The sequence below is a fragment of the Malania oleifera genome, chromosome 8, assembly GCF_029873635.1.
Source record: "Malania oleifera isolate guangnan ecotype guangnan chromosome 8, ASM2987363v1, whole genome shotgun sequence".
Classification (NCBI taxonomy): domain Eukaryota; kingdom Viridiplantae; phylum Streptophyta; class Magnoliopsida; order Santalales; family Ximeniaceae; genus Malania; species Malania oleifera.
Window position 1 is genome coordinate 20,941,935 of NC_080424.1, and position 12,702 is coordinate 20,954,636.

The window sequence follows — 12,702 nt, forward strand, 5'->3', positions numbered from 1 at the left end:
ATGGAGCCCACTTCAGCTGTAAACCTTTCCACTAAGCCCACCCCAAGATTTGTAATCTTGGTGCCCCATTTCTTCTTTTCCCTTTCTCCTTTTTCTTCCTCTAGCTTCAATGACCTATCTATACATAAGTGCAATTTCTTCTGGCATATGTATTATCTACATTCCAGTCTCTCTACCTAAATTTTCTTCTGCATGAACGTGCAATTGTGGTTAAATTTTCAGCATACCATCATATTTCATTTTATTCATTTGCTTAAATATTCTTGTGGTTCAGTTTGGTGTATTTTAACTTTTGAGAGACTTCTCAATATTTAACAGTGGGCGATATTTTTCCCCGCAGAGAGAGAGAGATGGAGAAAACTAAAATCTTCTAACTACGACAGTTTATTTTCAGAAAAATAAAAGTATTATCAATCTACCAAATGTTTGGAACATAACTTGATCCTTAATGCCGCTGAAACAAGTTTTGTCGGGCTTTACATTTTGAAATGTAGAAAGTTTTTGATTCGTCTTTTAATTCTTTTTTTGTGTGTTAAAATGCTTTAATAAAAGATGTGGGTGCGTGATTTATGCGTTCTTGGGAAAAGGGTTTCTGGCACTTTTGGGTGGAACCCATAGTAATATACTCATCGGGAGCACTTTGTCCTGTTCCTTAAAGCACTCTTCTGCTTTTTTTAATTATCCTCTGTTATCTACGCAGCAATAATTTATTTCATGTTTCTCCTTTGCATCCTTTTATTGTAAAATTAATTTTTTCATAATATCTAATTTCTAAAATAAAATAAAATAATCAAATCAACAAAAAGAATTTCCCCAAATGGATCGATAACAGAGGATTCTCACGGTAAATGGGGTGGGGGGTGTTGAAAGCACATCTAGTTTATGCTATTGGCAAATGATGGCTAGATCTTCTCTTTTCCTCATCTTTATTTTATGCTTGAGGAAATGGAATTCGAATCTTAAAGTTTGAATTGTTCAGTTTGGGTTTCTGGGGCTTGTACATGCCTGCTGATATATGGAGGGATGCTGTTATTCATCGGGAGAGGGTGAGGTTGTGGCAGCCATCATGGATGAGGTGGAGCACTGCAATTTGTTGTGGCAGAGGCACCGCCCACCAATCATGGGGCGCCACACACCTCATGGTGAGGCCCGTGACCATCCTCCACCTGCCCCTCCCCTACCTTAAAATTAGCGCAGCATAGGCATGATTTCAGTAGAAAGTAGTATTCCCCTGCATCAAAATAAAAAGCTTTAGGTGAAAAGCCAAATTTGGCAGTGGTTGGAAGGATATGTTGATAATGAAGACTAGGGGGAATGTACTTTGATTTGATGCAACGCATAAGAATAGGCATTGGCATATTATAGCCGCAACACAGCTGTTGCTTTCCGCCTTCCTATATGTTTTCTCAAATGCATTTGTTTTTGCAAACTTTAAACCCTAGGGTTTTAGGTACAGCATAAAACAAAGCAACTTTCAGCAGGAAGAATGGATGCATCTTTCGCTATTAGATATATATAAACACTTGGGGAATTGGGCAATGGGCATCACATTCTCTCCCCAACATTACAGCTTCCACCAAAAAAAAAAAAAAAAAAAAAAAACAGGGAAACAGCAACAGGGAAACAGCTAAGAGACAAAAAAGAAATCCCAAAAAGCCTCCTAGCCTTAAGATGCCCGGCTCTCCTATTTTTTTTTTTTTTTCCTTTTTCTTTTTTGTTTTACAAAACATCTTCCATGCCATCATTTTCAGCCACCAATAACTCTTCTCTGTCTTCACCATTCTCATCAATTCCTCCATTTATGCATGGACGCATCTCCACCCCAGTAAGCTTCTTGGCTTTCATTGCCTCGCCCTCCCAGTCTGTGCGCACCAACACCACGTACAGGATGGAGATGGCGCAGGCAACTTGGGCCGACAGCAGCCCAAACCACAGCCCGCTGAAGCCAATCTTGAGCCAGAAGGCCAAGCCCACGGCAATGGGAGTACCGACCATGTAAAATGACCCGAGATTGATGCGGGCGCCCACAGCTGGCCTGGCGGTCCCACGGAGGATGCCGCAGCCGGTGGTCTGGGGGCAGTTTCCAAGCTCACAAAGCCCCATGAGCGGCATGACTGATGCAACCAAGGCCTTGACAGCCTCATCCTTGGTGAACAGCCCAGCCCATCTCTCCCTGAAAATCACTGTCCACGCCACATTCATCACCCCAATCACAACAGCACAGCCCAGGGCCACCATTGCTGCTAGCCTGGCCTTGTAGGGCTTCCCTGCCCCAAGCTCATTCCCTACCTGCACAATTACATTTTCTAGAGTTATTAATGTACCATTTATGAAAATGATATAGCATAAAAGAGCATCTTAAAAAGTAAGAAGGGCAGGTGAGAAGACTTTTGTTGGTTTAAACAGTATGCTCACAATGAATTTACAGTTTTATACATATACATATGTTAGAGAAGGATGCGAGGCGTGGGGGGAGGGGGTGCGTGCTCACTTGTGTCTTCTACTAATTATGCTCCAATCACAGTACATGTGTGAACTAATTGGGTCCCCTTTTCTGATGCAATCACATAACAGATTACCCATCTGCATATAAAGAATATATATTGGAAAAAGTTGGATGCCAATCCATTCGAAATTTGAGAATTATGGTATGCATACATATAAAAAATTAACAAAATAGAACAAAATTGAATATGTTGCAAGAAAAACTCAAATAATATTTGTTTGAATATTCTCTATGATCTTCCATAACATTAAATATGCGATGGTTTGCATAGAAATTCTGAGGAAGAAAGATTTGAGTAGATAGGCGTCTGTTTTTCGTGGGAGCTTTTGGATAGACAGAAGCCTTTGGCTGGACAGAATAACCCAACTATTAGATGAGTGTCAAAAAATGACGAAAAGGATTAAGTGGAAAGTAAAACTAAAGTAATGAAGAAAGTAAATGCTGAATACTAAAATGGAAACAGAGCAAGGCATAAATATGCAATAGGAATAAATCAAAGCAGCGAGAAGTTGGCAGGGGCTGGGCAGCTTACTTACTTTTACCGTATACAGTAATTAGGTTTGTGAAGGGAAATGGACACCGCCGTCTGTCTAGGGTTTGCATACCAAACAAAACCTTGTAATGAAGCGGCCACTTAAAAAAGTCATCGAGGATTTTCATTTTATCCCCTGGCCCTGTATATGGCGAAGGTCCTTCTCACTCCTCAGGGGCCTTCTAAGGTCAACGAATAGCTTATATTAATGTCTGAATTGACATAGCCGATTTGATTTGACGCACATCCCCTCTGTCGCAGCCACATAAACTATACAACTCTCCTCCTCCTCCAGAAGCCCTAACTGTAACTCATTCATTACCCTCTCTCGGAGAGCTGAGTTCCGAGTCAACTCAGCGAGCTTCGTAACTTACGATAATATAGAATGGAGTGCAAAAAAACAATAAATTAAAGTAGAAACGTATTGGCAAAACCCCGGGGTAGAGTTAAGAGTTTGTCTGTTTGTATGTTAATGCATAATGAATGATTGCTGATTCAGAAATGAAATCAAAGGAAATAGGAAATTTGACAAAGAAAGAAAACAGAGGATGGGATGGAGGCGGTGGCTGCCATGGTGGTTAGTTAGAATATAGAGTAGTAGCTTACCCTGGCAGAGACGCAGCCAGCCAAGGCCATGGGCACGGTGTACATGAGGCTGGTGGTCTGAATGAGTATGCCGGTTGCCGCCACCGCCAGCCTGGGATTGGGCAGGTACCCGGCCAGCACCGTCACGATCTCGTACCACCACCACTCTAGGCATATCCCCAAGCAGCTGGGCACCGCCACCCTCATCAGTGCCCACACTCCGCCGTCCACCCTCAAGTACCTCCACCAGTGCTCCCTGCTGCTCTCCGCCTGCCTCCTCCCGTACAACACCACATACCCCATCATCAGCACCACCATGTTGAGGTTGGTGAGTACCGCCGCCGTGGCCACCCCCGCCACCCCCATCCCCATCACCCCCACCATCACTGCGTTCAGCGGCACGTGCAGCGCCACTGCCACCAGCGAGCAGTACATCATGGGCTTTGTCACCCGCTGCGACCTCAGGTACACCCGCAGCGGCTGCAACAGCGTGTTGGTCAGCAGGTCCGGCAGCGAGTAGAGGCAATAGGTGGCGGCCATTGCGGTGATGTCCCTGTCCTGTCCCATCGCCCCCATGATATTCTCCATGTTCAGCCACAGCAGGCTTATGGGCACCGTTGCCATAAGCAGTATGAGGATCATCCGCTGCAGCGACAGGAACAGCAGCTCCCAGTTCTTGCTGCCGTACGCCTGGCTGCACACCGGCTCCAGTCCCGACGCCAGACCCACCATAACAGAGTACCCTGTTATGTTGGTGAACCCGATTGACAGGGCGCCGCCCGCCAGCTCTAAGCTCCCCAGCCGCCCCAGAAACAGGACCGATACGGCGGCGCGGACGTACACCAGGCAGTTCATCGCCGTTATTGGCAACGCCATGCCCCATAGCTCTTTAAGTTCTTCTACTACCTGTAGTATATAGTTTCAATCATGTATATATATATATATATATATATATATATATATATATATATATAAATATTAATACATATGGATACAGTAGATTAAGAGGGAGAGCAGAGAGATGGAGAAGTTGGGTTGTATTCATATGCATATACCTGCGAAGCGGAAGGGAGTTTATGCGAATAGAAGTCGTTCGGGTGTTTGTCCGCCATTAGAGAAGGCTTCACAGAACCCTGGCTAGTATGCAGAACGTTCATCAAACAGTGAATAAACGCAAACCCAGTCTATGATTTTTCAATCCATTCTCCATTTTATCAATGGGTGAATGATTATAAGAAGAAATAAACAATAATATAGCACACAAACGCGCCTTTCCCTCCATTTCAGTTACTGGTATTTAATGCCTAGCCTAGCCCCATCGACTCATTGATACAAACAGAGAGGGGCAAAACGGGGTACTTACTCAATTCCTAAGAAGCTTTGCCGTATAATTATTTGTATATACGTATATACACATACGGTGAGCTTTCAGAGAATGAGAAGAATGCGTTCATCTAGTACATGAGAAGGGTTGCTGTGTGTCACTTTTATGTGAACCCCTGTTTTATCCCTGCCTTGTGTTTATTACATCTGACAAGAGAGTTATTGCAAGGAGTCTTACTAAGGAAAATCCCTCTAATGGCGGCCACCTGGGCGGCCTAAGTTTTATTAGCTCCCGCCAGCGCAGAAGAGAGAGAGAGAGAGAGAGAGAGAGAGAGATTTCAGTTTTGAAAGGCCATTTTGGGCTTGCAGCACTTGGAAACTGTTTAATTACTTACTTTTCTCGTGAGAGAGGAGAGAAAATTGAAAACGGCAGTGGTGGGAGAGAGAGAGAGAGAGAGAGAGAGAGGCAGATTTGTGGGTTTTCTGTTTCTGTTCTCACCTTTTTGTGTTGTGTGTTTTGGTAAAAGTTAAAACATCTAAACTAATCCTATATATATGTATGTATATATTCGTATATAGGTGTCACAGTCATGGCATTAAATGTTTGTCTTTAACATGGGGTATCTGCACTTTTGTTTCCATCAATCTCTCGATATTTCAAGATCTTTTTCCATTATTCTCAAGAGATTTTGAGTGTTCTGTAGACCTTGGGGTCACTGTTAATATAGAGATATGAATATATCTTCCTTTATGGTTTTTCTATATTTCTTGCTAGCTTTATGTCAAAAAAATATTTCAAATGGAAAGTTTTGGAGGAGAAGAGTTTTGACTCTTGTCTGATATATTTTAGAGAAAGACTCATAATAAGGAGCCCCTAATTAAGTCTGGCTAGTTTTGGGGGAGTGAAGAGGTTTGATTCCTCTATCATACATGTGGGAAAGACTTATAAGGAAAAAACCTATAATAAGGAGCAGTTAAAAATTAATTAAAATCTACCAATTATTAGATTGTATATTAATGTTAGGATAGACTAAAGTAGTGCGAGTTAAATATTATTACGTTTCATATCAAACTATACCTCTTACTTGTATCAGTTCAAGTGTTGACATGTTATTTTATGGCTATTATTGATAGATTCTAAATTTTATGTGTAGGAACCGTTCCTTATTATTATTCTCTCTCTAATATTTTACTAGACAAAAGTTTAAGATTTAATTTTGCGCTTACTTTTAGAAGAATGAAAAATTAAAAGAAATCTTATGATGGGTTTTGTTATGGCACGTCAAGTTATACCTGTCTAATTAGAAAATTTTCTTGACAAACTCATAATGAGTTTTCTCTATCCGTATTGCGTTGAAAGAATTTAATTCTAAATTGATAATATAATCAAGTTGTGTAACTTGAAGTTGAAAAATTCATATCGCTTTATTTGAGAACATGGATTGCGAAATTTGAATTTATATTTATTTGGATTTAGATACAGTACAATGTAATTTATATTACTTTTTATTCAAATTCATATAAATCTAAATCCAAAGCTTCTATGAAATATACAAATTCAAACCCTCCCCTAAAATTCTTACAAATTAGTGTGAAAGATAGCACCTAAAATTAGTGCGAGGACTTTCATTTATATGCATCAATTACTATTATGAAAGCTTATTTTGCTTATTTTGAGGGTCTTGCAATAAACTAGTTGAGCATAAACATGGTCAAGCGTGGCTTGCTTTGGTTTATGAGCAGTGTAGGTTTATTACTAGTGGAGTTTTTAAATGCTCAAATAGGAGTGGCTCGCTTAACCTTACTCCCTTTGGTTTTAATCTTTCACTCTCTCCATTTCTTAAATTTCTAGTTCGACAAACCTAGTTATCACTCGCCCTCAAGTACTCTTAAGAAGCAACAACTTCAAATTATTTTTACTCTCAAAAGTTGTAGTTGTTGATAAAGCAAGAGTATATCAACATGAGAAATTTTTTAGACTTCACGAGGATTGTTCACGAGGATTGTACCTCAACAATTTCTCAAGAAAACCGATTTGATGGGACTCATTTGTAGGGTACACATAGGTGGATTCCATTTGGTTTGTCTTCTCAGTAGATTGTTGGGATACAATTCTCGAATAAAATTGACACCAACAATCTTTGGTTTGTCTTCTCAAGAGATTGTCGGGACACAATTCTCGAATAAAACTGACACAACAACATTACCACATCACTCCATGTTTACATATGTTAATTTAATAAATTGCCTAATAAGCTTGTTTCCAAATTAAAATTAAACAAAGATCAATATATAGTGTGCTTGAGCTTGAGTTCATCTTTAAATCAAGCTTAGTTAACTTGTTTAAGCCAACCAAGCTTGGAAGCTTATATTGAACTCAGTTAATACTTTAATGAGTAAGTTTGAACAAGCATATTCAAGTTTGGCTTGAACTCAACTCTTGAGTTTGAGGTCAGTTAAAAATTTAATGAACAAGTTTGATATGACAAATTTGGGCTTGGCTTGATCATAAAAGATTTATTTTATTTTATTTATTTGGTAAGTTACATATATGTCTAGCATGCATGTTGCTCTTTATCTTTATACACGCATGCACATCCACCCGTCCACCCATTATGTTTCTAATGAAATCTAGCAATTATGATTCTTAATCATTAAATCGTCATAGAATTATTAATCTAATTTTATAGTTTTTTATTTGACTAACAATATTTTTTTTTTTTGCTTCCCTTAACACATGAAGCTTTTCTTATTTTCTTACATTAGAAATGCCTTGTTTGGTCATGCAAGCATATGATTTTGATGCAATAATTTAAACATATCCAACTTGAATAATACTATGGGTCTTACAAATCTATCTCTCTCTCTCTCTCTCTCTCTCTCTCTCTCTCTCTCTCTCTCTCTTAATGTGGACTATGAGTAATCTTGAAGGATGGGAGCTACAAACACACTTGGTGTCTTTCTTCATTAGAAGAGTAAAATGTTGAATGCATGCAAGTTGATCTTAAAGGTTTCATAGCTCTTGCAACTTCCCTGGTTTCAACATCTTTTGAAATGCTTCAATTAGGAATCAATCAATTTTCTATGTGGAAAAATAGTTCTTTATTATTTTCTCTAATATTTTATTGGACAAAATTTTAAGGTTTAATTTTATGCTAATTTTTATAAGAATGAAAACTTAGAAGCATCATATGATGGGTTTTGTTATGCACCATCAAGTTATAACTATCAATTAGAATATTTTTTGACAAAATTATAATGAGTTTTTCTCTATCCATATGGTTTGAAAGAATATAATTCAAAATATAGAATCATTTAGTTTTGTAACTTGGAGTTGAAAATTTTTTATGATGAGTATGGATTTCAAGTATTGCATTTAGATTTGTGTGATTTAGACAAAATATAGTGCAATTTATGTAACTTTCTATTCAAATCTATATAAATTCAAATCAAAAGCCTCCTCCTATATAGGTAAATATTCATATAAATCCAAACAATATTTTTTTTTTCCTCCCTTGAAACCAATTCTTACAACTTAGTGTGAAAGATAGCACCTAACATTAGTGCAACTATGCTCATAATTTTAATTTAAAATATGTAGTTGTTGGCCTCATCAAATGCAAGTGCATTGCATATAAAGTAGTGTTGCAAGAGATGATTTTTGTACATTTAAATGAGAAGTATTATCTATTTGTTTTGTTTGGAGGACTACGAACAAGTCAAGTCATTTGTGAATAATTCAATAGCTTGACTTAATAAGAACTTATGTTCATTTATTTGCATAATTTACTGATAATCAAAGCTTACTTTGAGGCTTGTGCAATAGATTAGTTGAGTCTAAATAAGGCTAAGCTGGCTTGCTTTGGCTTATTAGTAGGCTTGTTTTGGAATTATTTATAGGTTTATTAGGAGTGTGCTCATTTAAACGTGATAATAGGAGTGGCCCACTTAACCTTTTGCTTTTATTTTTCACTCATCCCATTTTCCAAATTTCTAATTCAACGAAGCTAATCATCGCTCGTTACTTTAAGTGCTATGAATCAACTTTAAGTGCTATGAACTAAGAAGTAAGAGCTGTCAACTCATTTGTACTCTCAAAAGTTGCAATTGTTCATAGAGCATAAAAATATTTATACAAGGAATTTTCTAAACTCCATGAGAATTGTACCTCAACAATCTCTTAAGAGCACACAAAGGATGGGACCCACTTGTAGACCACACGATGGATTCCACGCCTTTTTTCTTCTTGAGAAATTGTGGGGACACAATCCTTAGACAAAACTGATACAAGAACATTACCACATCATGACAAATTTATATATGTTAATTTGATAAATTTACTCAATAAGCTTGTTTTCAAATTAAAATTAACCAAAGTTCAATAGGGAGCTTGAGCTCATCCTTAAATTATGCTTGGTGAACTTGTTGAAGCTAACCAAGCTTGGAAGTTTATCTTGAACTTAGTTAATACTTTAATGAGCAAGTTTGAAAAGGCATATTTAAGTTTGGTTTTAGCTAACTCTTGAACTTGAGCTCAGTTAAAAACTTAGTGAACAAGTTTGAATAAGATAAATTTGGGCTTGGCTTGCTTGAAAATTGTTTTTTTTTCCTTTTGATTTGCTAAACTCTATATATGCTTAGCATGGGTGGTGTTCTTTATCTTTACACACACACACACACACACCCATTAGGTTTCTAATGAAATCTGGGAATTATGATTCTTGATCATTTAAATCCTCATATAATTAATAATCTACTTTTAGAGTTTTTAATTTGACTAACAAAAATATTTTTGCTTCCCTTAACACATGAAGCTTTTCTCATTTTCTTACATTAGAAATGCCTTGCTTTATCATGCAAATATATTATTTTGATGCAATAATTTAAACATATCCAAATTGCAAAACACTATGGCTCAAGAAATGCCTTGTTTTATCATGCAAGTAAAGTATATTATTTTGATTCTTGTTTTACCATGCAAGTAAAGTATATTATTTTGATTCAATAAATTAAACATATCCAAATTGCAAAGTACTATGGCTCTCTCTCTCTCTCTCTCTCTCTCTCTCTCTCTCTCTCTCTCTCTCTCTCTCTCTCTCTCTCTCTCTCTCATGCATGTAATGTGGAATATGAGCAATTTCCAAGGATGGGACTACCAAAGACATGTGGCTCGAGCGCTTCCAAGGATTGGACTACCAAAGACACGTGGCTCGAGCAAGCACTTCCATTCTACAAATGCCTTGCTACATGTTTCATCCCATTTAAAATTGATAGATTATTAATATCATCAATGTGGAATATGAGCAATATCCAAGCATGGACTGCCAAAGACATGTGGCTCGAGCAAGTACTTCTATGTAGAGACCCGAAGAATTATTACAATTAAATAATAAAAGGAAGGAGAGAAAAGGAAATTTCAAAGGGGGACTCAGCAGGGTCTTGTCGACGAGCGTAGAGCGTTCATCGACGAGCAGTTTTCTTGGGAACGTAGATGGGGACATATGTCTCGTTGATGAGAACTTATCGAGAGAGCTGATTTCAGGGTCTGAGATTTGTCGACAAGGGTTATGTGTTCATCGACGAACCTCCTTCTTGGTCTCATCTACGAGGCCACGTGGGCAGCCATCTATATATAGCCAAAAATTCACTTTTTCAATGAAAAATTCGTCTTCTTTCCCTTTCTCTCACTAGAATTCGGTGCTCTCTCATTCTCTCTAGATTTTCGGCTTTGTTTCTCCTTGGTTCGACGATCAGGAGCTACCACAGTGATCCTGGGGAGATTCTCTACAACTTAATCAGAGCAGAATGTTGATTTGAGAAGTTTGGACACCATCCCAATTTCAGGGTAAGTAGATTATTTTGATATTTCCAGTATTATCAGGTTTATCTGAGTCCAGATTTTATGTTGTAAGAGAATATACTGGTGTTTTGTGGAGTAAAATTAGGGTATTATGATTTCAGGGTTAGAGTATTTTTGGGACGCTGCAAGCATGGGTTGAGGACCTCAGCGGTTATTTTTCAGGAACCTAGGTAAATTATAGTTTAGGAAATTAAATAGGCAGATTCAGGAAATGTGAATATGATGATTTTCTGGGAAATTCAGTGTTTTACTTGGGAATTTGTATACATGTAATTACAGGATTTTAAGGTTGGTGCACTGAGGGCGTGAAGGTTGAATTGGAGGCAAGCCTCCCAGTCAGATAGGTAAGGGAAATATGCTATGTTAAAAATTTTGGAATGTTTATCAGTAAATTATATGTTTTTCCAGATTATTATCCAGTACGCAAATTATTTGTATATTAGAAGATACAGTTTTCAAAATATGGAATATTTATTTATTTAGTTGTGCGGCATGAAACATTATCAGATCAGTACAGAAACCCTATAGCTTTTAGATTACTATGTTTTACACTATTTATGCAGAAATATGTTTTATCAGAGTTTACAGAATTATGAATTACAGTGTATATACAGACAAATATTTTATAACATTTACAGATTACCATGATTTCTAGAATTTTAAAGCCATATCACTATGATATTACAGTTTATACAGTTCAGATATTACAAATCAGTTTGTTACAACTATTACAGTTCAAATATTAAAGTATTTTCGGAACAATTTTTGGTGTCATGGTTATTTTGGAATCATGAGGAAACAGTAAGATGTATGTATATAGAAAATAATATTATACAGTATCAGACCCTAATGAATCAGTTCAAATATCAACAGAGCACGATACCGTTGTTATTACAGATCAGAGTGCAACCACACATCTCAGATAGTGTGTGGAGGATTCCATCAACTGTGCTTGGAGAGATTGCAGGCTCCCCAAAAAACTGGGTTAAGGTGGCTGGTTGTCGAGGTAGATACCAATATTGCGCCTTGGAGGGATTGTAGATAGCTGGGCCGAGGATTAGTAGAGTTATAGTTGACTTATTCTGGTAGGCCAACCAGAGTTAAGTCCCGCTTATGGGCCGCACAACCTTGTCATGAGGGGTTAAATCACGACGTTCAATTTTTTAGAGTAAATATCATAGTTATGCATATGTATACAGATTTAAAATATATCAGCAGATATATTATGATACTAGAAGTATGAAAAAGTAGAAAACTCAGATATTACAGTTGTATTTTAAAATATAATAGATGCAAGTTATACTTTATATTGTTCTACTAGTTTTTACAGTTTTAGATATTTATCAGCATAATATTTATGGAACTCAGTCACCACACACTAGTAATAGCATATTTCCTCTTATTGAGTATTGTCTCATCCCAGTGAATTAATATTTTTCAGGTGATTCAGTTAGACGAGCAGATCAGGCTCGCAGATGGAGGGATTGTTGCACTGCCTTGGTTATGGGGTAAGTGTTTTCATGTAGATGTGTTTTTGGGTAGTTTTCCAGGGTTTTTGGTGGATGTTACTGGGAGATGTGTTTTTGTGTATGTGTGTTGTGGGGAATTATTGAATTCTGGTATTATAAATATGGATGTACAGTTTTATGTTTTCCGCTGCGTAGATGTGCAAAATGAATAGGGTTTCCTCAGTGCTCATTTGGGGTCTGAGATGTTATAATAGATAATCCAAGGGTATCAGAGTAAATTAAATTTTAGTATATAGTAAAGTTTAATTGAATTGAAAAAAAAATTGTATAGATTTTCGGGTCGTTACATTCTATGCTACAAAATCCTTGCTACATGTTTCATCCCACTTAAAATGGATAGATTATTGATATCACCAAGCTAGGCTAG

The 12,702-nt window shown here is 37.4% G+C and overlaps 2 protein-coding genes across 5 annotated transcripts in view; one reads left to right on the top strand and one right to left on the bottom strand.

The window, feature by feature from the left end:
- Positions 1 to 12,458, top strand: part of LOC131161518 (protein WHAT'S THIS FACTOR 9, mitochondrial) — a 41,379-nt gene extending 28,921 nt beyond the window's left edge. For all 4 annotated transcript variants that reach the window (XR_009138507.1, XR_009138504.1, XR_009138506.1 and 1 more), the window contains one exon: positions 12,248 to 12,458. The gene's annotated coding sequence lies outside the window, so the exon portion shown is untranslated. The remainder of the gene's footprint in view (positions 1 to 12,247) is intronic.
- Positions 1,465 to 5,106, bottom strand: LOC131161519 (protein DETOXIFICATION 54). The gene is made up of 3 exons (XM_058117337.1): positions 4,679 to 5,106; positions 3,645 to 4,529; positions 1,465 to 2,289 (listed from the first exon to the last, which is right to left on the bottom strand). The coding sequence occupies exons 1-3, from the start codon at positions 4,778 to 4,780 to the stop codon at positions 1,720 to 1,722; spliced, it is 1,557 nt and encodes a 518-aa protein (XP_057973320.1). The 5' UTR covers positions 4,781 to 5,106; the 3' UTR covers positions 1,465 to 1,719.
- Positions 12,459 to 12,702: the final 244 nt, after the last annotated feature.